Source organism: Herpailurus yagouaroundi, unplaced genomic scaffold (genome assembly GCF_014898765.1).
Source record: "Herpailurus yagouaroundi ecotype Mexico unplaced genomic scaffold, PumYag 198, whole genome shotgun sequence".
Taxonomy (NCBI): Eukaryota; Metazoa; Chordata; class Mammalia; order Carnivora; family Felidae; genus Herpailurus; species Herpailurus yagouaroundi.
This window is the reverse complement of record NW_024412429.1, coordinates 27765070-27792781: the sequence shown is the minus strand read 5'-3', so window position 1 is coordinate 27792781 and position 27712 is coordinate 27765070. Positions and strand designations below refer to the sequence as shown.

The 27712-nt window shown below is 45.7% G+C and overlaps 1 protein-coding gene across 1 annotated transcript in view; it reads left to right on the top strand.

Moving 5' to 3' along the window:
* ARFGEF3 (ARFGEF family member 3) overlaps positions 1-27712 on the top strand; it is a 183433-nt gene that overhangs the window by 122092 nt on the left and 33629 nt on the right. The window contains exons 15-24 of the mRNA XM_040448631.1: positions 3970-4136; positions 5526-5691; positions 9979-10086; positions 10433-10648; positions 10809-10919; positions 12420-12570; positions 13886-14206; positions 16465-16598; positions 18606-18751; positions 20484-20663. Coding sequence (XP_040304565.1) covers positions 3970-4136; positions 5526-5691; positions 9979-10086; positions 10433-10648; positions 10809-10919; positions 12420-12570; positions 13886-14206; positions 16465-16598; positions 18606-18751; positions 20484-20663 — 1700 coding nt within the window. The remainder of the gene's footprint in view (positions 1-3969; positions 4137-5525; positions 5692-9978; positions 10087-10432; positions 10649-10808; positions 10920-12419; positions 12571-13885; positions 14207-16464; positions 16599-18605; positions 18752-20483; positions 20664-27712) is intronic.

Here is a 27712-nt window from a genome sequence, read left to right as displayed (position 1 = left end):
ATCCTCTTGCTAGCATATTCATTAAGAAATTCACAAGGATAGAAGTAACCATTCCAGTTACAAATTTATGTTTCCAATGTACTTGTTAGTTTTGAAAACTATTACGTTCCTAGAAGAGGCACTTTTTTAAAAAATAATTTATTGTCAAGCTGGCTAACATACAGTGTACACAGTGTGCTCTTGGTTTTGGGGGGTGTATTCCCATGATTCATCACTTACATCCAATACCCAGTGCTCATCCCAACAAGTGCCCTCCTCAATGCCCATCACCCATCTTCCCCTCTCCTCCGCCTCCCTCCCCACTCAGCCTTCAGTTTGTTCTCTGTATTTAAGAGTCTCTTATGGTTTGCCTCCTTCCCTCTCTGTTTGTAACTGTTTTTTCCCCCTTCCCTTCCCCCATGTCTTCTGTTAAATTTGCCAGGTTCCATATATAAGCGAAAATATTTAATACCTGTCTTTCTCTGACTGACTTACGTCATTTAGCATCATACCCTCCAGTTCTATCCACGTTGCTGCAAATGGCAAGATTTCATTCTTTCTCATTGCCAAGTAGTATTCCATTGTATTTATAAACCACATCTTCTTTATCCATTCATCAGTTGATGGACATTTAGGCTCTTTCTATAATTTGGCTATTGTTGAAAGTGCTGCTATAAGCATTGGGGTACCTGTGCCCCTATGCGTCAGCATTTCTGTAGCCCTTGGGTAAATTCCTAGTAGTGCTGTTGCTGTGTCGTAGGGTGGTTCTACTTTTCATTTTTTAAATTAAATACTGTTTTCCAGAGCAGCTGCACCAGTTTGCTTTCCACCAACAGTGCAGGAGGGTTCCCATTTCTCCACATCCTCGCCATCATCTGTTGTTTCCTGAATTGTTAATTTTAGCCACTCTGGTGTGAGGTGGTATCTCATTGTGATTTTGATTTATATTTCTCCAATGATGAGTGATGTTGAGCAACTTTTCATGTGTCTGTTGGCCATCTGGATGTCTTCTTTGGAAAAGTGTCTATTCATGTCTTCTGCCCATTTCTTCACTGGATTATTTGTTTTCCGGGTGTTGAGTTTGGTAAGTTCTTCATAGATTTTGGATACTAACCCTTTATCCGATATGTCATTTGCAAATATCTTTTCCCATTCCGTCGGTTGCCTTTTAGTTTTGTTGATTGTTTCCTTTGCAGCGCAGAAGTTTTGTATCTTGATGAGATCCCAATAGTTCATTTTTGCTTTTAATTCCCTTGCCTTTGGAGACGTGTCAAGCAAGAAATTACTGCAGCTGAAGTCAGGTTGTTGCCTGCTTCCTCCTCTAGGGTTTCGATAGTTACCTGTCTCACATTCAAGTCTTTCATCCATTTTGAGTTTATTTTTGTGTATGGTATGGGAAGGTGGTCCAGTTTCATTCTTCTGCATGTTGCTGGCCAGTTCTCCCAGCACCATTTGCTAAAGAGACTGTCTTTATTCCATTGGATACTCTTTCCTGCTTTGTCAAAGATTAGTTGGCCATACATTTGTGGGTCCAATTCTGGGGTCTCTATTCTATTCCATTGGTCTATGTGTCTGTTTTTGTGCCAATACCATGCTGTCTTGATGATGACAGCTTTGTATTAGAGGCTAAAGTCTGAGATTGTGATGCCTCCTGCTTTGGTTTTCTTTTTCAACATAACTTTGGCTCTTCGGGGTCTTTTGTGGTTCCATACAAATTTTAGGATTGTTTGTTCTAGCTTTGAGAAGAATGAGGCACTTTTTTTTTTTAAGTTTACTTATTTATTTTGATAGAGAGCATGAGCTGGGGAGGGGCAGGGAGAAAGGGAGAGAGAGGGAGAGAGAGAATTCCAAGCAGGCTCCTCACTGTCAGCGCAAGTGGGGCTCAAACTTGTGAACCATGAGATCATGACCTGAGCCAAAGCTGGACACTTAACCAACTGAGCCACCTAGGTGCCCCTGAGCTTTAAAGCAGGGGATATAGTTGTTTGTTTGTTTTCTTTCAGTTAATTTGTATAAAGCACAAGGAGCCCTTCAAAATGAAAACCTTATTAAACATAAAACGATGTTTAGAAAAAATAATGAGGGAAAAACCAATATCTCTTCATTTACATATATTTTTGAAACTCTGTTTCCTCATTTAAAAGATTGATTGAAATAAAATTTATTTAGATAAAATTCATATAGCCTACAATTCACCCATTTAGAGGGCACAGTTCAACGGTTTTGGTATATTACATTATTATTTAATTGTGATAAAATATATATATGTATATAACTTACAATTTGCCATTTTAACCATTTTTATGTGTGTGATTTAATGGCACTCACTGTATCCACAATGTTGTAAAACCATCACCACTGTTTTCAGAACTTTTTTTGTTTTTAAAGATTTTTTTAATGTTTATTTATTATTTTAGTATATGTGCTGCCGAAGCGAGCACTAATGTTTATTTATTATTGAGAGACAGAGCATGAGCATGGGAGGGACAGAGAGAAGGGGAGACAGAATATAAAACAGGCTCCAGGCTCTGAGCTGTCAGCACAGAGCCCGATGCGGGGCCCGAACTCACAAACTGCAAGATCATGACCTGAGCCAAAGTCGGACGCTCAACCGACTGAGCCACTCAGGTGCCCCCAGAACTTTTTTTTTTTAATCATCCCAAAGAGAAAGTCTTCTGCCCGTGGTCACGTCTAATCTACTTTCTGACTCCATAAATTTGCCTGTTCTTGCCTGTACCTCATTTACATGGACCTTACATTTGTCATTTTGTGCCTGGCTCATTTTACTTAGCATGTTTGCAAGGTTCATCCATGGTGTAGCATGCATTAGAACTCCGCGGTCCGTATCCACCATATTTCGTTTATCCATTCATCTGTCGATGGACTCTTCAGTTGGCTCTGCCTTTGGGCAGTTGTGAATCATGCTGCAGTGAAATTGGCGTACAAGTGTCTGCTCAGATCCCTGTTTGTAATTCTTTTGAGCATGCTGCGTACCAGAGAGTGTAATTACTGGGTCATGTGGTAATTCTCGTTTTGCTTTTTGAGGAACATTGTTGCTTTTAGAAAAGTATGCATCAGTTACTGCATTAAGCGTTTTACGTGCCTTATCACATCTAGTTCTCGTAACAAACGTGTTCATTCATTTTTATTCATTGAGCAAATATTTTTCAAGGGTCTTCTTTATACCAGGCATTTCTCCAGGCACTGGGGATTCTGTAGGGGACGAAACGAACGAAGCCCCACCCTCTCATAGATCTTAACGTAAAAGTAGATAATAGTAGTGACAGCAGACAATAAAAACATGTTAGTATAATGCTGGGTAGAATAAATGACATGGAGGCAATGAAAACAATGCAGAGTGGGGAGGAGGAATATTGCAGGGGTGGTAGTATTGGGGAGGCTCTCTCAGATGGAATTGAAAGGGAAGGTCTCTGTAAAGCTGATGCTTGAGCAGGAACCTGAAAGAAGGGAGCACATCCTCCAGAGTTCCTGAGAAATCATTCTGGGGAGTGTGGCAAGAGCAAATGCAAAGGCCCTGAGGCAGGCCCAGTCTCGGTGTTGGTCTAGGAGTAGCACTGGTCCGGGTGGCTGTGGGGAGTGAGGAGAGAGGAGGGGGAGTCCAGGTTTTATTTGTATTGTGATGGGAAGTCGTTAGAGACTCTGAGCAAGAGACGGATGCAGTCGATTATTCTGCCCATTCGTCGGTGAAGAAGCTGAGACTTAGGGGGTCTGAGTGGTTTTACCGAAGTATTTGGTGGGTAACTCCTCAAGATTTGCCCAGTAGATTCCCTCCAGAGTGCATGCCCCTCCCCACCAGGCTAAGGCGTGTGTCCGGCCCTCACGATACTCCTGGCTGGCTCTAGTTTCTTTCCGGGAGCGTCCTACAAGGTGCCTGTTCCTGTTGCTAGGGTTGGCCCACGGCTGTCCACAGGCCGGTCTTGCCAGCTGCCTTGCTCGCAACTCCAAAGGTTTCTTGACTCTCTCCCCCAGGCATGATGCACTCTCCCGGATTCGATGGGAGCGGCAGCCTCAGCTTGCAGATGCTGATGAACGCCGACAGCCTGTACACGGCCGCGCACTGCGCCCTGCTGCTCAACCTGAAGCTCTCCCACGGCGACTACTACCGGAAGCGGCCCACCCTGGCACCGGGCATGATAGTGAGTGCGTGGTCTCCACTCGGACCTGGCCAGAAGTGGCTGGAAAGCCGAGCATCGCTGTCCTGGGAGGGATGGCGGACTTGGCCAGAAGTGGCTGCAAAGCCGAGCATCGCTGTCCTGGGAGGGATCCCTGGGAGGGATAGCAGGGATGGCCCCTGCTACTCTGGACTGGGCAGTCCCTGCGGGGCTGTGTGGAGGGTGGAAGGGGGTGCGGTGCAGTTTGCATCGTGCTGCGGGGCACACAGCTACCCACCTTGCTCCAGACAGGGAAGGGCCCCCAGTCCCTAGAAGCGGCCGCCTGCCGGTGGCCTAGTAATGTCAGCCGGTGGCATTGCTGCACACACTCAAGTGTAAGCCACCTTCCAAAACAGGTGATCAGAATGTTCAGGAGCATCAGACGACATACAGGGTATGGCCCCCTTTCCTGAAAAGCAAGGCTTGCTGTGTTGCGAAACCTCTTCGTTGTCCTCCAGAAGGTACCCAGACCTACTTGTGACCCAGAGCTAAGCTTACTAGCTGTCGGTAACAAAGCACCTGCTGGGAGCTGTGGAATGAGCACGATGGTGATTACGCTGTGCTTGGCTCCCTCGCCGGAGCGAGCCACCCCATGGTATAGCCCTGATCCCAGTTCACGAGCCTCAGTCCACAGAGCTGCTAGAAGGGAATCCGCAATCATTGGTTCGCTTGATAAATTATAAACTCCCGAGGGGAACTGGCAGCTTCGTGGGTGTGAGTCAAGTATCTGTCGAGGCACACGTATTGTTTCAGGGGATACACTCCATCTCTGTGGCGGTTGGGGCAGTGAGAGGGAGCTGCTGCGTTCCTTTTTCTGTGCTGTTTCTAATCCCCCCACACATCAAAGAGTAAAGAGGAAGTGCAGCGTTCTTTATCCTTATGTGGGTTTCTTAGAAAGATGTCATAAGTAGGGCGCCTGGGTGGCTCAATCAGTTAAGCGTCCAACTTCCGCTCAGGTCATGACCTCCGGGTTCATGAGTTCGAGCCCCGCGTCAGGCCCTGTGCTGACAGCTCAGAGCCCGGAGCCTGCTTTGGATTCTGTGTCTCCTTCTCTCTCTGCCCCTCCCCTGCTCACGCTCTGTCTCTCTCTCTTTCATTCTCTCTCTCTCTCTCAAAAATAACTAAACGATAAAAAAAATTTTTTTTTAACATATCATAAGTAAAAGGAACTTCATGAAGTTTGGGACTTCTCCATTTTGGTTCCCCTTTCCCTTGCCACCCCCCCCCCCCGCCCACTCCCAATCAACAGGTTTTGTTGTTCCTTGAAGCCTCGACTCAGGTAGGGACCCAGGGAGAGAAAGAGGCAGAGGAGGGGCCTGTTCGTTTGCGGGGGGGATCCTATCTGGTCACCTTCTCGTGTGGTCCTCTCTGCAGAAGGAGTTCATGAAGCAGGTGCAGACCAGCGGGGTGCTGATGGTTTTCTCCCAGGCCTGGATCGAGGAACTCTACCATCAGGTGCTCGACAGGAACATGCTCGGAGAAGCTGGCTACTGGGGCAGCCCAGAGGATAACAGCCTTCCCCTCATCACCATGCTGACCGGTCAGTGGCTCCTCACACAGCCGTGTGGCGCTCGGCGGGGAGAGAGTGCCCGAGAGCCCCTTTCAGAGAAGCAGCCTTGAAACAGCCCCGGCAACCCCCCCCCCACCGGCAGCTGGTGACGGTGCCAGGGAGGTGTCACGAAGCCACCTCACAGGAATGTTCTGTCCATTTTTCACACGGGACCCTGGAGGACTCACTGTGCCCCCTCGGATGAGGACTACTTAGCACCCACGTCTGTCAGGGGAGAGCTACAGGCCTCTGCTAGGGATATGAAGTGCTTTCTGGGCACGAAGCCCAGAATTGTTCCTGGAAGCTCTCACGTGCCAGTAGGTGACCCTAATCCTTCAGTGCTCCTGAGCTGCCAGACACGTTAAAACGCTTGACTTTCAACTTGGCTCCCTTCCCATTTCCTATCCGTGTCGGAGGTCCTCTCTTCCCTTCCCAGCTGCACAAGAGTTAAAAATAATGCCAAACAGTTGCCCAGCCTCTTTGTCTTCAGTGCCCTGAGTTTTAAAAACCCTGTCCATTAGAAATTTCACGTGGGGCACCTGGGTGGCTCAGTTGGGCATCCGACTTTTGATCGCGGCTCAAGTCATGATCTCACCGTCGTGAGATCGAGCTCCACGATGGGCTCCGCACTGAGCCTAGGACTGGTTTGGGATTCTCTCTCTCGTTTTCTCCCTGTCTCTTCCCTACTCGCACTCTCTCTGTCTCTCTCTCTCTCTCTCTCAAAAAGAAAAAGATTTTTTATATGAGAGCATAGAGAGCAGTATGGGATGTGGTCATGAAGGAATTTGGGTGGGGCGGGGGGGGGTGGGCAAACACAGTCATTCCTGGCTTTTCATGGCTTCACCATGATGTCAGGTAAAGACCAGGGAGGACTCAAGACTTGTCATCAGTAGCCTTCATATATTAGATCTCCAGGCTCATCTTATGTTTGAGTTGAGTTCCCAGACTGGTTTCTGATCTGAATCATCTCCTGGCTCTGGCTAACACGATGTGTGGGGCATGGCTCTATGCCTTCCCTGCCGTTTCTGTTGTCCAAAATGAACGTTATATCACCTTTGGTTAGTACTGGGGGGCTCTTACAAAGGAGGCAGAGTAGACTGCTGACAAGCAGAACCCAACAATGAGGAATGTGGGGTGAGGTGCTATTTAGGAACCAGGCAGGGAGTCAAGACACATAGTCTGTCCACAGCCAGCAGAGTCTCGGCCATTGGCAGGTGTTTGGAGTCCTAGTTCTCGAACTAGGATGTGACTGAGAGAAGTGAGGCTTAGGTCCCAAACTTTGGGGATCCGGATCACTGCACAGGTGACCAATTTGCATTTGGTTAACCATGGTCACACTTACATCCACTCCAAATCTAGGAATACATACACGTGTGGGACATTTACTCAGTTGCCTGTAAGCCGTGCTTCGTTTCCACCTGTCTTTGCCAAGTCCGTCCAATAGGGATTGAAAGTACTGCCCAGCGCTGAAAGGGCCTTGGAACCTGGATAAGGATCCTAAATGTGCCAGCTTTGATTTTGAAATACCGTAGTTTCTGCCAAAATTAATCTCTGTGACTCTTACCTGGACCTTAACAAAAGGCGTCATTCAGTAGTCATAAAAATGAACAAACAACAGGTCACTCACAGTAGCCACATTCATCAGTCATTGCTGTGACTCAGCCACCCCTTTGTCACGGAACTGTAAGCTCAGTGGGCCACATCCACGGGAGAGCTCTCTAACTCTAGCTAGAAAAGGAGAGAAAAACAGGTTTTTTCACACAGAATTCTACAAAATAAAGTTCTGTGATTCTTTGTAGCAAATTCCCAGTATGAGATGGCAAGTGAATTTGAGCAGTAGTTAACCTGGAGCTTGGAAACTTCCATCGGATCTTTTCATCCTGTGCAGCTAAAAGCAATAGCCACGATCTTACCATTGACGTTGTACTAACTGTGGCCGTTCCTGATGTCATATAAAAGTGTTGTCTAGAACCGAGGAATTTTAGCACTCAAATAAACTTTGTATTACTTGAATCCATCAGCCCTCTACCTAGCATATAGGAAACATAACTTTCGTAACTGGAAATTTTGGGGTAATGTCATAAGACCATTTGACTCTGGGTCAAATTCATTTCAGTGAAACTGGCCTGTTCCGACTTGAGCAGTCATTGAGATTTCTCCCTGCCTTGGTTCCCCAATTTTTGTTGAGAAATAATTGACATATAACATTATATTAGCCCAACGTGCACAAAATGATGATTTGATATATGTGTACATTGCAAAATGATCACCTCACTAATTTTAGTTAATGTCAATCACCTTACATGGTCACTTTTTTTTTTTTTTCTTGTGGTGAGAAATTTTAAAACCTATCTTAGCAACTTTTTTCAAAGAGATATGTTGCTCAGGAACACCACCCCTCCTCTTCCCTCTGCTTGTCTGGCTGGCGGGGAAGGAAAAGAACTTGCATGTTGGTGAAGGAAGAAGCTGGTTGGGGGTGACCAATAAAGCCTAAGTTGGTCTAAGGCACTCTGCAGGCTGTAAAATGCGGTTTAATCAAGCGCCATTTTTTTCTTTGTATGATTTTAATTATTGGAATGCACCATTTTAAATATGCAAATAGGGGCGCCTGGGTGACGCAGTCGGTTAAGCATCCGACTTCAGCCAGGTCACGATCTCGCGGTCCGTGAGTTCGAGCCCCGCGTCGGGATCTGGGCTGATGGCTCGGAGCCTGGAGCCTGTTTCCAATTCTGTGTCTCCCTCTCTCTCTGCCCCTCCCCCGTTCATGCTCTGTCTCTCTCTGTCCCAAAAATAAATAAACGTTGAAAAAAAATTAAAAAAAAAATATGCAAATAGAAGTACATAAAATGTGAGGGGAAAAAAGAGATGTGTTGCCGGAAATCTCTAGGCTTCATGGACTTACTGTAAGAATCAAAGCTATAATGAAATAGTATTCAAACACCATGCAGAGAACTCTCATCCTGTTGATGAAAGTCAAGTTCTAAAGTCAAGGAATAAACTTAGGCTACCCTTTTTTCCCATTCCCTCTCTGTGTTGTATTCAACTATATTAGTTGCATTCAGGATATATGCTTCAATTCCATGGTCACTTCTCCGGTGGTTCCTTCCTTTCCACTTAGACATTCAAAGCCAAAAGATGCAGTGTAGCCCAGGGCTATAAGGCTACTTAATTCAGAGTTAAATCTTCTCAATCCCAGGCTCTTCTTGCCAATTTATTAAGAAGTGGTTCATTGAGCTAATTCCAGAGATGAGAGTTGGTTTTAACAAAAATTTAAATGGAGAATGAAGGTCCTATATCACGCTGCACGAAGTGTGTGGTGTCATTGGAAAGAGGCCCAGATGGGAGTCAGAAGACTTGCATACTAAGCCTAATTCCTTCTTTTACCGGCCTTGTGGCCTTGTGCAGTTTACCTACCTTGAACATTTATTTCCTTCTCTGTGAAATGGGAAAAATAATACCTACCCTGCCTACCCGCTTGGAGTTGTCTGGAAGATTTGATGAAAACAATGTTATGTGAAAACACTTTGTGAATTGTAAGATATTATTATCAAGTTATTGTTGTACATTGGAATCAGATGATGTAATTATCTGACCAAGGGGATATTATTCTTATTCTCTTCTTCATTCCTGTGAGGAAATTCTGAAAGAGAAATCCACGTTGGGGCAAACTGCTCATATAAAATGTAGGAACGGGGGCGCCTGGGTGGCGCAGTCGGTTAAGCGTCCGACTTCAGCCAGGTCACGATCTCGCGGTCCGTGAGCTCGAGCCCCGCGTCAGGCTCTGGGCTGATGGCTCAGAGCCTGGAGCCTGTTTCCGATTCTGTGTCTTCCTCTCTCTCTGCCCCTCCCCTGTTCATGCTCTATCTCTCTCTGTCCCAAAAATAAATAAACGTTGAAAAAAAGAAATTTAAAAAAATAAATGAATAAAATGTAGGAACGATGCCACCACTTTGGATAAAAGGAATAGTCAAACATCAAAATATTCTAAGTCAATAGATTTTCTAACAACAGAGAGGGCAGAGTTTATGTTTTTAGTAAAAAATATGAAGAATGTTTGGCAATGAAGGAAAACGAGACTGAAAGAATAAAACAAAAATTTTAATATTCTGATAAAAAAATTCTTACATACTTAGTACATAATAGATCCAATGGATGTTTGTTGTGGAAAAAAAATGAATATTGTGTTGGCCATTTGGGTTTTTTTGGTTTTTGGTTTTTGGTTTTGGTTTTTCCTGGAGTGTTCCAATCTGGGAAAACCTTCCTCCTTTTCCTTGACAGACATTGATGGCTTAGAGAGCAGTGCGATTGGGGGCCAGCTGATGGCTTCAGCTTCTACGGAGTCTCCTTTCGCCCAGGGCAGGAGGATTGATGACTCCACAGTGGCAGGTAATGACTTGGGTCTTGACTTTATGAATATACATACATCCCATATGTTACCAGCAATTAAATCATTAAGTGGCAGCTTTCTGTGCTGACATAAATGAGTTAACATCTCGTCTTGGCAGAAAAGTGCCCGAAGGAAGTTACTTAGCAACACCTAGCTGATGATGCAACATTCATTATTTATAAACACAAAGTATAACACAATCCAATATCCATTAAATTTGATTTCCTGTAGTAGAACTGCATACACCTCAGTATTGCTAACTTGATTGTCAGAAGCTCCCATGCCATTCACCGCCGGTGGTTTATTTTGTCTCCGGAAAATGATCCTTGCTCCTTCACGTCCTAGGTGTGGCGTTTGCTCGCTATATTCTGGTGGGCTGCTGGAAGAACTTGATCGATACTTTATCAACCCCCCTGACTGGCCGCATGGCAGGAAGCTCCAAAGGGTTGGCCTTCATTCTGGGAGCTGAAGGCGTCAAAGAGCAGAACCAAAAGGAACGTGATGCCATCTGCATGAGCCTCGATGGGCTGCGGAAAGCAGCGCGGCTGAGCTGTGCTCTAGGTACAGGAGGGAGTAACGTTCCCGGACCCGTGGCCCGCGGGGTGTCCCTGAGGAGCGCTGTGGGAATGGCCCTCTTGGAAAACGCATCTTTTAGAAGGGCTGCTTGGTAAAAGGTTAGACGGTGGACTCAGTGAGGGGTAATTGTTTCTTTTCTCCAAAGGAGTTGCAGCTAACTGCGCCTCGGCCCTTGCCCAGATGGCAGCTGCCTCCTGTGTCCAGGAAGAAAAAGAGGAAAAGGAAGTCCAAGAGCCCAGTGATGCCATAGCACAAGGTAACAGCTAAAGAGCCAGAATCCACCTGGCGCCTTATGTGCGGTCTACGCACCCCTGCACATGTGACAGACACCTGTCCCTGTTCCTTGTGTGATGCACAGCATGTATTTACTGCTGATCACAAGATCCCAGCCTGGATCACAGGCTTGGCTCTTTTACATGGCTGACCCTGCAGAGTGCCTATCGTAGATCCCTGTGAAGGCAAGAGACGTACCATTCCGGCCCCGGCAACTTGGCTGCTAACAGGAGTCCTGTAGGACACCAGAGGCCCCCTGGCTGAGCTATTCACACTTCTGTCATCACCCAGCCGCTTGTGTTGGTGCTGCACAGAGTACACATTTGAAGATCGCTCAGGTTGTAGTGGGGCAAGGCAGAATGGCCAGTTTTCTGAGTAGGGAAATGAAATGGAGGAAATCCTGGAGAGGAGCTTCAGAGAACCTTTGTTCTTATAAGAGAAAAACCTGAGCTTTGTGAACTCCAGAAAGAGTTGACTTTTACCTGGTTAAAATCCATTAGCCAATGAAGCAGATGATCATCTAGGATATATACTTAATGTGCACAACCGTAAGTTACATAAAAATCCTTACATTCAAGGTTCCTAAAAAATTATAAAACCAGAATTGATGTTCAAATGCTACACAAATGAAAACTAAAGTCGGTATCACATCCATGAAAGACGATGCTTTGCTAAAACTCAGTTTGCCTCTTACAACAGGGATATGGTTCGGCTTCCTCTGATGTAAGCATGCTGTGCTCCTGCGTTCCGGACCATCACTCAGTTATCCCATCAGACCCATCTTCCAATGACTTGGAACCTTGAGTCCTGGCTATTGTCCATGATATTGTCATTTGGCCTTGCCTTGGCGTTTGCTGTAACTGACATATCAAGTTACCTTGTGCACCCTTTCTCATTAGTCCTCTGCAATTAAAAAAGTATTATTTGAAGATCACAAATATAAACGTAAAAGGGAGTGAAACGATTCAGTAATCTTCGGTTATAACGTAGCCATGTGCCCAGAGCATACATGCACCTGGTTTAGATGATCATCGTCATGAACATGTGACATTAAATAAACCTCCGAGAACTTACAGATTGCCAGCAGTTCTGTCTTATCGGTTTGAGTACACGGGTGGGAGAAGGGCTTGGGCACAAGGGGCTTTTGCTGGGGTCAGCACATGAAGCCCATCCTCACTGCTGTGACTGACCTAGAACCCACAGATGGGTCTGGAAGGACCGTAACCACCAGCCGAGGACCCACCCTACTCCTGAACTGCAGAGAGCTGAGCTCGCCAGGGTCTGTGGGGCCTCGGGCTGGGTGGCTTGCGTGATGAACCACGGGGACCTGCTGCCGAGGAGCTTGCTGCCAGTGACACCGAGTGACATCTACTGTTTGCCTTTTGCCCTTGCACAACGACCCATTCTTTCCTTTCCATCCTTTCTCTCTCCCTTTCTGTCTCCTCCTCGGACCATTATGGTAACGACTGTCTCTCTGGCACAGTGAAACTCAAAGTGGAGCAGAAACTGGAACAGATCGGGAAGCTGCAGGGGGTCTGGCTGCACACAGCCCACGTCTTGTGCATGGATGCCATCCTCAGCGTAGGCCTGGAGATGGGGAGCCACAACCCGGACTGCTGGCCACACGTGTTCAGGTGCATGACAAGATCCCCAAACCCCAGTCAGTGACAGAGGTCACAGCACCTGTAAGATGCAAACGGCATTAGCTCCGCAGTCCTCATGAGACAAAGACAAAAAGCCCGTCTCCCAGGCATTTGGGCAGACCTGGGACAATGAGGCACTGCCCGGGGGGGCAAGGCAGGGGACAGGTGCCAGGCGCCAGGCTGTTTCTTCTCCTTCTCCTCAGCACCTGCCCAAAACCTCGCGCCAAGCTCTGTTCTGGCAGAGCAGCAGTGGGGAGTCGGGGGCAGGGCTCAGGCACCTGGATCTCGCCAGCCAGAGCACCAGCCAGATCTGGGTTCAGTTTGATGCCCCCAAAGCAGATGCAGCCAACAGCAAATGTCTGTTGAGTCGGAAAGAGAGAATCCGTCAGATCATCCAAGGATCGAAAAACCCAAAACCCATCTTGGGAGGAACTAGGGTATGAAAAAGCCAGGGTGAATCAGCCTGGAGCAAAATGGGTTTTAATGTGGAGGCTGGAGACCCCCTGTTCTTCCTGCCTCTCACAAGCACATCAGGGCAGGAAAGCAACTTACATCGTACCAGAGCGTTTTACACGCAGGCCAAAAATTGCCCAGTTACAGAACACGAGAGTGAACTATCCGGGATGGTCTTTACCGGTAACTGGACTTACTCTGTGATACTGGGCCTCTTATGAACCGTCCTAGTTCCGGGGTCCGTTGGGCAGGAACAATTTGGAAGTTGGCACTTATACTCTACGTTGTGACACTTCTCTGTGTTTACTGTGATTAGGGCACCACCCCAGCATTAGTGATATGGGGCTGTCGGGGCGAGGCAGGACACGGCTGGACAGAGCCCTTGCGAGAGGGCCCATTATGGCTAGAGGTCCTGCCAGCCACGTGGACACTCGTTCTGGGATCCTACAGAAGCGCTTCCTGGGTCCTAATCAGAGCACTAGAGGGAGGGGGAGAGGGCTCCTTGGGAAAACTCCCTCCAACAGCTGAAGTCCAAATAAGCCAGGAAGCCGGACAGGGCACAACAGGATGAAGAGGGCTTTTGTTACCCACCTTCCTCCCAGCATGGGGTGAGAGTCTGAGGAATCCTTACCCCACTTCCAACCCATCCGGTCCAACTCAAAAAAAAAAAGAATGTGGATAGTGGGGGGGGGGGGGGGGGCGGGAGGGGGAGAGGTGGCCCTCACCAGAGGAAGGAGGGAGATCGGGGAGGACTGTGAAGCTGGCCGGACTTCCTTTCTCTCACTGTGGGATTTACGGAGCTGTCCTGCTGAGCGGCAAGGCCTAACCGCTGCTTGTCTGTGACTCTGTCCAGGGTCTGCGAGTACGTGGGCACGTTAGAACACACCCATTTCAGCGCTGGCACCCCTCAGCCCCCGCTGACCATCAGCCAACCCCAGAGGGCGCCGGGGGACTCTGGACTCCTTGGCGACCCAGAGCGTGAGGACTCGGCTGCGGAGCAGAACCTGGAGCCGGAGAGCTCCCTGAGCGCGGCCCCTGTCATCCAGCCCCTCTCCATCCAAGAGCTGGTCAGGGAAGGCAGCCGAGGCCGGGCCTCCGACTTCCGCGGGGGCGGCCTCATGACAGGGAGCAGTGCGGCCAAGGCCGTGCTCACACTGTCCACCCAGGCCGACAGGTATGAGCGCACGCCATGGTCCCCACACCCCAGACGGCTGCTCGCCGGAGGGCAGCGCCACGTCCGTCTCTCTGGGCTCAAAATCACTCCCAGGGCAATTTGACTCACTGGCCGGTCATTTAAGCCTCTTTTGACTTTTTGTTTTGTCCAAACATACTTCTGTCTCCCAGCATGCCCTGCACTTAGAATGAACCGCTTGCCATCTGACGACCAAGACCGGAGGCTCGGGAGGCAGGCTCCCTGGGCCTAGAAGTCTGCACGTACCCTGTGACCTGGGGCAGGTTCACCTCCCCTGGCCCTGATTGCCTCATCCTAAAGTAGGGTCACGAAGTCACTCTCTCACAGGGTAGCCGTGAGGTCAAACTAACTGAAGCACTTAGGAGAGAGCTTGCTAAATAGGAGAAATCCATTATTTGGATGATAATTACAGTCCCACATCCAAGAGTGTGATATATTATTTGACCACGTTACGGTCGAGAGGAAAAACTCAACAATAACCCCAAGCAGTGACGCTTTCTGATGTTGAAAGTGCTGTTGGTCACCAGTCACATGTAGTCCTGCCTCACTTCAGGCTCCACGCTGGGTCATTGTGCCCCCAGCACAGGTGCAGTGAAGTTTGCACAGGGGGCCAGACAGCCAGGGAGTGGGAGAGCGGAATAGCAATCACTGGTGCTCAGGAGAGTTCTTTCCTGGCCTTGACGCTAACTGCAAGGTCACATCCGTATAGTTTTTGGTTGTATGTGTGTAATGTGTGTGTGTGTAATATATATATATATATATATATATATATATATATATATATATATATGTGTGTGTAGTGTATATATATATATAATATTTATTTTTGTATATAATATATATATAAATATGTTTTATATATATATACATATATATAAATATGTTATATATATATATGTATATATATGTATTAGCGAGATAGAGCAGGGGAGAGGGGCAGGTGGGGGAGGAGAGAGAGAATCCCAAGTAGGATTGACTTGAGCCAAAACCAAGAGTCAGGCACTCAATCAGCTGAGCCACCAGGTGCCCCCACGTCTGTATAAATAGTTATGCTGAGACTCAGTTTCTCCATCTACTAACCCAGTACAGCAATCCCTTTTTCCTGTTTATCCAACAAGATGGCTATAAAAGTGTTTTGGCATCTGGAAAGCAGTATACGAGTGTCCGGTGGTGCATAATATCCACCACTGATTTTTTTTTACTAGGAACGAGAGAGAAGAAATGGTTAATAGGACGCAGAAACTCAGTAATATTAAAATAGGAATTTCAAAATAGCACGGAAAAGTGTCTTTGTTTCAATAGTTTGCGAACGTTTAATCCACTAATTCCCGTCTTAAAGCCCCTACGTGTCCTATAACCTCTTCAAAAGAGGCTCCTTGTTCCATTTCTGTTGGCGACACTCTCCCTTGCCCAGCACGTCACACCCCATGGGCAGTTTGTCCTTCTGGTATGAGCACAGACTGGGAGGGCCGGCAGCAGGTGACCCAAGAGCAGTGGAAGGCTGGCCATATAAACGCACATTTAATGCCAACCTTCTGAACTCCAGTGAGCCTCCGATCCTTCTCTAAGCCCTGCTGCCCGTGCTCCCCTCTTCCTTCCCAGCTCCTTCTGCCAGAAATGTCTGCGCCCAGCTGAGTAGAAAACAAAAGGAACCTGCAAGGCCCATTAGGGTAGGGATATTTGTTCTTTTGGCTGATACTTGAGTTCCCACCAAGTCCAAGGCTCTGGGTGTGTGTCAGAGGCAACCTTAAAGCTAGCCCCACCCTGAGGGGGCTTACAGGCTTGGGTTTACTTGGGTTTTGTGTCCTTCTCAAGGCCAAGCCCAGCATTAGACTCATCAGTTGTAGCCCAGCAAATGCCTTGATTCACTCAGTGGGCTTCTCTATAATACAGCTTAGGACACTGAAGCTACTTCTAACGATTCTATTCCCCGTTACTCAGTTTCAGGGAGCGACGCTTTGTCAATTTTCAACTTCTTGCCAAACATGCTCTTACTGTCTAGTATGGCTGTGCTAAGCCATGGGGATACACAGATATTTTTTTTAATCATCTGTGCCCCTTAGATTAAAACCTCATAGGTAGAGCAGACTCGTACCCGGCAGTAATACGTATATAACATATATTTATTTTCAGTGTTGACACATTTTCATTAATCCCATTTGACAAAACCGTCCTAATGATTCTACCGCAAAGACTTGGCTAGATCGTCTCCAGATAACAAATCTGTTTACTCCATCCAGGCTCTTTGAAGATGCTACGGATAAGTTGAACCTCACAGCTTTGGGAGGGTTCCTTTATCAGCTGAAGAAAGCATCGCAGTCCCAGCTCTTCCATTCTGTCACGGACACAGTCGATTACTCTCTGGCAATGCCAGGTAATTCTTTCCCGGGAGAGACTGTGCTGTGAGAGTAGCGGGAAACGGCCCAGATCCCTGATAGCAACAGCCCCTCTGAAGACTTGAATCCACATTCCCTTTGCACACGGTACCCTGGCTGAGTTCTGGTGCAGATCTGTCTTCCAGCTGTGAAGTGTGGCAGGGGCGGGGGTGGAGTGACAGTATTATTCTCCGTGAATGGAAACGTCGCTGCTGCTGGCACCGTAGGTGTTACTACACCTACAGCAGGTGCTGGGTTGCTCTACTAAGTTTTGTGCTTGCGATGTAGAAAATGGCGTGGCTACTCAGGGTGCAGATAGCTTCACATGAGGGTGGGACCCCATCTCCATATCACAAACCGTGTCTCTTCGTTCAGCTCAGCGGTGCCTAATTCCACAAGGGACTGGTGGGAGAAAAAAGCAGAAGGGTCAGAAGCCTCCTGCCATCAAGGCATGTCTCGTTAGCGATCAGTCAATATCACCGTCTTCACTGATGAGGCCAAGGGAAAAGGAAAGGTCCTCCTGAAGGGAGCAGAGTTGGACTGAGCTGCCCGTGGGTCCCAAATGGGTGGCAGGTTGCTCACAAATGCAACTGTCCGTCAACAGCCACAGTTGTCGTGCGGAAACAGAGAGCCTCTGTCCTGATGGGTTCAGGCCGGACACGCGCTCTGGTGGCAAGGTTGGATTGCGCAACATCTGAAGTCCTTTCCATCTTGAGGAATCTGAAGTTCTAAGTGTATATGTTTGGCCTTTTGATCCTTACTGCAGATTCTGATTTGAGAAGTACAACTCTTTCCCCGCTAGTTTTTAACAGACTTTAAAACCTTAGCTATATAAAGCTAACCTCCAGACCCATCAGACGTCCAGAGCATCCCTGAGCCCAGGGGCAGCCTTCAGAGTGTTTTGCATTGGAGAAATCAGCAGGCTCTCAGCTTACGAAAAGCAACGAGCAGGGTCAGAAGGAGGCAGCACACCTAGGAGGAGAAGGCAGCATTTGCTTCGGAATGAATCACACGGGAGTTAAAATGCTGCCTTCACCATTTACCAGCTGCGTTGTCTTGGGCGAGTCAGTCTACCTTCCTGACGTTTCATTGTTCTTAATGGCAATAATTACGTTTGTTTAAAGCTTGCTTTAAAAAAAATAATAACGTGACTGAAGACACCTAAAGAACCAGCACAGCATTCGATGGCGAGTAAACATTCGGTGAATGTCAGTGATTATTCTTACTGTCATTTTGAAGTTTATTTGATATGGCAAGATTAATTAGAAAGGAGGAGCGTGATAATGATCAGCATTTTGTAGGCGGCATGAGAGAAGCCAGACATGAGTGAGAAGAAAGTGACAAGAAGGGAGAAGACCAAGGTGACAGGGCAAAGAAATTGCAAAAGGTCCTCAAGTAGGCAAGGACTGCACGGAACCAGACAGAGCAGGTTAAACAAGCATGTTATTGAGTGGGCAGGGGCCTGACCTGTTTGGCAAGGGCTTCAGAGGTGCCACTAAGGGCTGGCAAAGTAGAGCATGAGTGACGACAGCAACGAGCTAGGAGGGGGGGTCGGTACGTATGTGCCAAGCCCCGCGATGAGCACCATCCTTAAAGTAACTTGAAGAGGTGAGTGCTGTTATCCCCACTTGCACAACCAGAAACGTGGCTTGGAGAGGGAAGTCTCTGGTCCAACGGAACCCGGCTTCTAAGTGGCTCAGCCAAGATTTGAGTCTAGGCAGCCGGACTCCCCCGCCCTCCTCCTTAACGACCGCATCATTCCTCCTCATCCACAGCCTTGCTCACACTTGTCACAGCAGGCATTGGGCATCTGCTGGTGACTCGGAGGGGTGGGGTCTGGCCTTGTTGAGTGAGCCACCCTGTCTGTCTTGAATCCAGGGTCCTCTCTCCTCTTGCTCGGCCCCCGCTGACTGATCCTACTGCTCTGGGTATTTTTAGCGTCTCTCTGCGCTCGAATGGGTCCAGCTAGTTCTGTGTTTGGGCGTTCTGGTCTTGCCTTCTTACAGGAGAAGTTAAATCCACCCAAGACCGGAAAAGTGCCCTCCACCTGTTCCGCCTTGGGGATGCCATGCTGAGGATCGTGCGGAGCAAATCGCGGCCGCTGCTCCACGTGATGCGCTGCTGGAGCCTGGTGGCCCCGCACCTGGTGGAGGTGAGCACCTATGAGCACCTGGAAAGTGGAGCCAGTGCAGGGGGTTCCAGCCAGTGTGCGGACAAAGAGCACTGTGGCCCAAGAGCAGCGCCTGGGCACAAGCATCACAGTTCTCTATCCGTCATGGCACCTAGAGAGTCACCGAAAAGGGCGGTACCACCACGGTGTCACCCTGACCCTCTTTCTTTACAGTTACGTGACTTGGCTAGGTACCTCTCACAGCCGGTTTTTCATTCTTCATGCTCCGGTTTTAACCAAGGCTGGAGCTTCACTTTTTTTTTTAAGTATTTATTTAGAGAGAAAGGGAGCATGTATGGGCACAGGGAGAGGAGAGGCAGAAAGCGAGGGAGAGAGAATCCCCTGTCGTGGGGCTCAGTCTCACGAATCGTGAGATGATGTCCTGAGCCGAAATCAAGAGTCAGATGCTCAACCGACTGAGCCACGCAGGCGCCCCAAGGCTTCAGTTTTATGCGTGATTACAACAATGCCTTTTGCTCCTGCCAGCCTCTCTTTTCTGATAGCTGATTATATATAATCTGGGAAGCACCCTGTAACTAACCATACATCCTAGTTTTCTCAACAAAATTAATACCAGGGCCCCTTTCACTCTCCCACAAAGCAGTTCATAGGATAAATTCTGTCATACAAACTAAGCATTTCAACACATGACGACTGGCTACTTCTCAGTTGATGGGAAAACTGTTGCCTTGTTTTTCATTAAAAACTATTCTTCTTTAGTGCTCATCTGGTAGAGCTATGTCATAAAATAAAGGTGGTTTTTTTTTTTGGAACTTAATTCACTAAACTGAGAACATTCTAGCAAGGAAATAACAACTTGGTCATGGAAGAACCGTGTATCAGTTATCTGTTACACTATAATAAACCACCCCGAAAACCTAGCCATTTAAAACAATAACCATTTACTTAGCTTATGATTCTGTCCGTCAGAAATCTGAGCTGGGCTCAGCGGGGCCCTTCTGGTCTGAACCAGGCTTGGCTGATCTCAGCTCCCCTCGCTTGTACGCCTGTGGTCGGCTGGCTCCCGGTGGCCTTGGCTAGGTGGGCTGGACAAGTGGGCCTCTCTCCATGGTCTCTCTCCTTTCAGTGGACCAGCCCTGGCTCATTGACGTGGCATTCTTAGGATTCCCGAGGAAAGCAAGAGGGCAGACCCCGAATCAGAACCACTTTTCAGTTCTCTACTCATGCGGTGTTTGGTATTGTCCCATTTTCCAGAGCAGGTCAGACATCCAAGCCCAGGGTCCGTGTGAGAGAGGACTGCTAAAGATCCAAAGATGTGACCCAATCAGAGCACTATCGGTGCAGGTGGCCCGCCTCTCTGAGGGACGATGTCTCATCTGATCTTCATACCTGGGGCATGGCTAAAAATGAGAGCATGGGCAACTCCCCGACCTAGGTTCTGGTGTCTCGATGGTCCGTGTGTTGTCCACGCCCAAGAAAACTGAAACGTTATAAGGGGGAAAAAAAAGAAATTACTAGAAGCTCTTATTTTTCCCAAAATATTAAAGTAAAACTGGAGTTGTGTCTGATCTTCGGTTAAATGATTAAACATTGAATTTTGGTGTCCTGTTTATCTATACTTGTTCCTTGGATTTTTTTTTTCTCTTTAACAGAATTGCTGCTTCTACCTCCCTACAGTGGGGGGCGGTTAGGAACCTGAGAAACCATTTTCCCGAAGTCCTGACGGTGTTCTTCTCTCTCACGAATTTCGCAGGCTGCCTGCCATAAGGAAAGACACGTGTCTCAGAAGGCTGTTTCGTTCATCCACGACATACTGACGGAGGTCCTCACCGACTGGAACGAGCCGCCCCATTTTCACTTCAACGAAGCCCTCTTCCGGCCTTTTGAGCGCATCATGCAACTGGAGTTGTGCGACGAGGACGTCCAGGACCAGGTCAGGGTGCCGTTCAAGTCGGCGTCGCCAGCCCCACCGCGGGCTCTTCTTGACTATGCTGGCTGCCACTGCTCGGCGGCCTTTGCAGATTTCATTTTTCTACTAACCCGCCGTGGAATCTGTGACGGAGAGGGGAAGCGCTTTAGCTAACTAGATGCGCGGCTAGTGATTGGTGGCACCGGGGTTCGAAACGGGGCAATCTGGCTGTAGCGGTCTACACTTTCACATACCTCTCCCCTACTCTTGATCACTACAGTACCCTCTGGACACTTCATGTCTAGCGTGACGGTGGGTTAGGAACACAGACCCACGCTCTGAAACCTACCAACAACGTTAAGTAAAGGTTTATAAATCCCTTTGAAGCACGTTGACGCTTTCTGGCAAGAAAGTAAAGAATACTAAGATGTCCAGAACTAAGTAACAACGGGAAGGCTGGCTTTGCCACGAGGGGATTTGCCATCAGCTGGAGCTGAGTTCTGCTTATCACATTCTTGAGGCCGTGGGAATGGGAGACAGATCTCGATGCAAACCTTACAAAACTGGGGTTCACTCAGGTCAAAGGTAAATGAGTAATAAATCCAAGTACCACCGTCCCTGAGGATACTAGCAGTCTGTCCCTAACATTGGCTCTTGATAAAGATTTAAAAAAAAAAAAAAAAAACTCTGTAGGATTTAAAATTACAAGCTAGGCTTTCTGTACAGTCAGCATATGAAATTAGACCACGCTGGTGGACTGAGAAGCCTTATACAGGCACATGACAGAAGCAACAGAAATTCCTCCAGAGGAACTCTTCTCAAATCGGGCCACAAAAGAATCCCACAAATAAAGTTCCAGCATATGTGAGTTCACAGCATTTACAAAATATTACAAAACACACAGGGAAACAAGGCAGCAGTCAGAGGGAACTGCTGAAGGAACAGGTGGTACCATTAGGGATAAAGAGCATTGAAATATTGGCATCTTGGCCTGCAAAATATTAAATAAGAATGCCTAATAAGCTTAAGGAAATGAAAGCAAGGAAAATGCAAGTTAATACCTAAACTCTAAATTGTGGGGGGTGGGGGGGGTTCAATAATAGTGAATTAAATAGTTCAGATCAACTTCCCACAGGGATCAACCAGAAAAAGTTGGATAAAAAAATTTTTTGTTCAATCACTGGAAGGCATTGGAGTACAACTATGTATTCGATAGCTATGAGGCCAGTATCTAGGAGAAAAAGAATACCCAGAGTCTGTACCTGGTGCCTGAGACTACTTTCCGTGAACTGGAATCCCCGAATCTCAGAAGAGGAAGCTAAAAGACTGAAAAACTAAGCAAGATTAGAGTCTTTAATGAAACACTGATCTCTCGGGGCAGAACCGTGAAGGGGAAAGGGGGACGTATTAGGAGGAGGAGTGAAACTTAAACAGACTAGTCATAACGGGGAATAATCCCAATTCCTAACACGAGATGAATGACTGAGAGTTCTAGTGCCAGCCATAGTGCAGAATACCTCTCTGCTAGAAGATGACGTCATCCCAAGGATTCAGATTACTTCTTGATTTGCATGTGCAGTGTCTACATTCAATCAAAAACTAATCAGGCTCATTAGGAAATAATATGTTGAGGCACCTGGGCGGCTCAGTCGGGTAAGTGTCCAACTTTGGCTCTCAGGTCATGATCTCGCGACCCATGAGTTCGAGCCCTGCATCAGGCCCTGTGCTTACACCTCAGAGCCTGGAGCGTGCTTCAGATTCTGTGTTTCCCTCTCTCTCTGCCTGCCTCTCTCTCTCTCTCTCTCCTTCTCAAAAATAAAAGTAAAATATTTTTAAAAAGTTAATAACATGTCATTGAAAACAAAAAGAAAAACAATAAAAATACACACACATGCGTGCATGCTCAGCCAGGGATCCAGACATCAGAATTATCAGAGACAGACTTTAAAATAACTATGCTTAGCAATCCCTATCAAAATAACACCAGCATTCTTCACGGAGCTAGAACAAACAATCCTAAAATTTGTATGCAACCAGAAAAGACCCCGAATAGCCAAAGCAATCTTGAAAAAGAAAACCGAAGCTGGAGGCCTCAGAATCCTGGACTTAAGCTCTATTACAAAGCTGTAATCATCAAGACAGTATGGTACTGGCATAAAAACAGACACTCATATCAATGGAACAGAATAGAGAACCCAGAAATGGACCCAGAAACGTATGGCCAACCAATCTTTGACAAAACAGGGAAGAATATCCAATGGAATAAAGACCGTGTCTTCAGCAAATGGTGCTGGGAAAACTGGACAGCAACATGCAGAAAAATGAGCCTGGACCACTTTCTTACAACATATGCAAAAATAACCTCAAAATGGATGAAAGACCTAAATGTAAGACATCAAAATCCTTGAGGAGAAAGCAGGCAAAAACCTCTTTGACCTCGGCCACAGCAGTTTCTTACTCAACATGTCTCTGGAGGCAAGGGAAACAAAAGCAAAAGTGAACTATTGGGACCTCATCAAAATAAAAATTTCTGCAAAGGAAACAATCAGCAAAACTGAAAGGCAACCAATGGAATGGGAGAAGGTATTTGCAAACAACATATCAGATAAAGGGTTAGTATCCAAAATCTATAAAGAACTTATCAAACTCAACAACCAAAAAACAATCCAGTGAAGAAATGGGCAAAAGACATGAATAGACACTTCTCCAGAGAAGACATCCAGATGGCCAACCGACACATGAAGAAATGCTCAACATCACTCATCATCAGGGAAATGCAAATCAAAACCACAGTGAGATACCACCTCACACCTGTCAGAATGGCCAACATTAACAACTCAGGCAACAACAGATGTTGGTGAGAATGCAGAGAGAGAGAGAGCATCTCTTATTTCCTGTTGGTGGGAATGCAAACTGGTGCAGCCACTCTGGAAAACAGTATGGACGTTCCTCAAGAAATTAAAAACAGAAATATCCTAGGACCCAGCAATTGAACTACAAGATATTTATCCAAGGGATACAGGTGTGCTCTTTCGAAGGCGCGCATGCACCCCAATGTTTATAGCAGCGCTATCAACAATAGCTAAAATACGGAAAGAGCCCAGATGTTCACTGAGAGATGAATGGGTAAAGAAGATATGGTATGTATGTATGTATATACATACATGTGGTATGTGTGTGTGTGTGTGTGTGTGTGTGTATATACATACATACATACATACATACACACAATGGAGTATTACTCGACAATCAAAAGGAATGAAATCTTGCCATTTGGAACTACATGGATGGAACTAAAGGGTATTATGCTAAGTGAAGTTAATCAGAGAAAGACAAATATATAACTTCACTCATATGAGGACCTTAAGATACAAAACAGAAGAACATAAGGGAAGGGAAGCAAAAATAATATAAAAACAGGGAGGGGAAAAAAAAAACAAAACAAAAAACAGGGAGGGGGACAAAACATAAGAGACTCTTAAATATAGAGAACAAACAGAGGGTTGCTGGAGGGGTTGTGGGGGGTGGGGATGGGCTAAATGGGTAAGGGGCATTAAGGAATCTATTCCTGAAATCATTGTTGCACTATACGCTAACTAACTTGGATGTAAATTAAAAAAATAAGTAAATTATTTTAAAAATAATAAAAAATAATAACTATGCTTAAATATGTTGAGGAAGATTTAGGACAGGAGGGATTTGGGCAACGGTGGCATGAAAAAGTTAACGGATCTTCCTCACAAAAATCAAGTATTAAACAGGACAAAATTGTCAAAAGCAACACTTTCAGGTTTCTAGAGACTGACCAAGGACAGACAACAAATTGAGTAGCATTTGTGTGTAGAAATAGTTTCTGATACAACTTTGGTTGGGAACAGTGGAAGTGCCTGACTTCCTGGCAAAGACCATACCCATCACCCTTGCTCTCAAGATATTGGCAAGAATAGGAGTTTCACCAGTGTGGAGCTAACTTGGAAAATCATCAGTGTTTCTCCTATAAGTGATGGACTTGGTTTGAAGAAGATGAAAAAAGACCATTGGTTTGGCAACTGAACGTGGTGAATTCATTTGGAAGCGAACAGGGGAACCCCGCAACTTTGCTAGCCTAAGGTTGCAGCGAGCAGTGAACCGGTAAGAAACGTAACATGAGTCTTGGGGGCACCTGGTGGCTCAGTCAGTTAAGCATCCGGCTTCAGCTTAGGTCATGACCTAGCAGTTTGTGAGTTTGAGCCCCACATCGGGCTCTGTGCTGACAGCTCAGAGCCTGAAGCCTGCTTCTGATTCTATGTCTCCCTCTCTTCTCTACATCGCCCCCACCACTCATGCTCTATCTCTCTCTTTCAGAAATAAACATTAAAAAAAATTTAAAAAAGGAAATGTAACATGAGTCTCTGAAAACCAGAGACTTAATAGAAAGACTAGATAAGTTCCTTGCACATCTCTGGCTGACTGAAACATGGTGTAAGATAGACCATACAAATACCATCAGTAGGTAAAAACCAGGGAAACTTGAAAACTGGTTAGCCTTGGAATATTTTCCTCAACCTACACACATGGATTGGTTGAAGAGAGCTATCTGAGCACAACTTCTTCCCGCTTCATCAGCTGACCACTAACCTATGCAGACGTGGGGATGAATACGAGATAGTAAGGCTAAGACGTGACAAATTTAAAAAAAAAGAAACTGAGCCAGAGACTTTGGCTTCTCATACATAGGAAGAGATGTTGCACAGTGTAAGTCCAACCCTTTATTAAAAAAAAAATCAGAAAAATTAATCAGAATTCAGCATTGCTACACTCTATTATATAAAATGTCAAATTTACAGGAAAAAAAAAAAGAAAAGAACATGCAAAGAGACAAAAAAAGAGTGACACATTGAGAGGGGAGGCAAAAAAACAAACAAACAAACAAACAAACAGAAAGTGACTTAGAATGAGCCCAGATATTGGAGGTGAGGGACAGTCTTTAGAACAGCTATTATAAATATGTTCAAAGAATGAAAGGAAAATATGACAATGACTCAAAAATAGTCTAAAGAAATGAAAACTATTTGAAATGGCAGAAGAATTCGTGAACTTTGAAGGTAGATTGGTAGAAATGATCCATTCTAAAGATTGGAGAGGATTGTTTGACCAGAAACAAAACCTTGAAGACCTGTGGGAAAATATCAAGCTTACGTGGCATGGGAGTTCAGAGATAGATGAGAAAGACAAAGGGTGAGAAAACATATTTCAAAAAATAATGGAACCCCGATTAGCATCAATACATAGAGATCCACAGTAGATACATTATAGTCAAACTGCTCAAAGACAAAACCTTGAGAGCAGCAAGAGAAAAATAGTTCATTACTACAATAAGATTAATTGCTGCTTTTCCAGAGAGAATGAAAGCCAGAAGATAATGCAATGATCTATTGAAAGTGCTGGAAGAAAGAAAAAAAAAAAAAAAAGGTCAGTGAATAATTTAGAGTAATTACCCTTCAAAGATAACGATGAAGTAAAAGCATTCTCAGATAAACAAAAATTGAAAGAATTTCTTGCTAACAGACCTATAAGAAATACTTAGGGGCGCCTGGGTGGCGCAGTCAGTTAAGCGTCCGACTTCAGCCAGGTCACGATCTCGCGGTCCGTGAGTTCGAGCCCCGCGTCGGGCTCTGGGCTGGTGGCTCGGAGCCTGGAGCCTGTTTCCGATTCTGTGTCTCCCTCTCTCTCTGCCCCTCCCCCGTTCATGCTCTGTCTCTCTCTGTCCCAAAAATAAATAAACGTTGAAAAAAAAAATTAAAAAAAAAAAAAAAGAAATACTAAATGTGGCTCAGTCGGTTAAGCATCCGACTTCAGCTCAGGTTGTGAGCTCATGGTTCATGAGTTTGAGCCCCGCGTCAGGCTTACTGCTGTCAGCACAAAGCCCCCTTTGGATCCTCTGTCCCCCTCCCTCTCTGCCCCTCCCTTGCTTGTGCGCTCTTTTTCTCAAAAATAAAGGGTTTAAAAAAGGAAATACTAAATGAATTCCTTCAGACTGAAAGGAGGTAACAAGATAGTAAATCAGTTTTACCAGAAGAAATGGTTCTTATGTGAGTAAATATAAAAAGATCTATGTATTTTTTCTTTTTGTTTTAAAAATAATGTTTAGAGCGCTAAGTCTGACACTCTATTTTTGGACTTATTAAATATAAAAATATAAATAACGATAACAGAACAAAGGGGGAGAAAATGAAACTATTTAGAAGCAAATTTGCTAGATTTTGCCAGAATTATGTCAGTATTAACTTGAAGAATATTGTGATGAATTAAGGATGTATATTATCCCTAGGGCAACAGTCAAGAGAATAACACAAATAATAAATTAAAAGTAGATAAAGGATTCCATACCATTTGACAATAAATTTCATATAAGAAAAAAAACATGTTTAACACAAAAGAAGGCAGTAAAGGAGGAACAGAGGAACACAAATCACATTATATGTGGAAAACAAATAATAAAATGACAGACCTAAATAAGACATCGTTAATAATAGCATTCAATATGTATTGGCAAAAAGATGCTCAATGTCATTAGTCATTAAGGAAATGCAAATCAAAACCACAATGGGATATCACTTCAAACCCACTAGAATGACTCCAAGATAAAAGATACTAAGTTTTTGATGAGAATGTGGAGAAGTCAAAACTCCCATGTGCTACTGACAGGAAGGTTAAATGCACCACCATGGAAAACAGTCTGGCAGTTCCTCCAAAGGTACATACCCAAGAAAAATGAAAATATATATCCGTATAAATCTAGGCACAAACATTCATAGTAATGTTATTCATAATAGCCAGAGAGTTGGAAACAACGTAAATTCCATCTGCTGATAAATGGATAAATGTGGTATTTCCATATAATAAAGTATTATTTGGCAGTAAAAAAAAAATGAGTTCTGATCTGTGCTACAACATGGATGAACCTTAGAAACATTACACTAAATGAAAAAGGCCAGTCACAGAAGACCACTTTTGTATGATTGCATTTATGTAAAATGTCCATCGATAATAAGCAAATCAGTAGAGATACAAAGTAGGCCAAGGATTGCCTG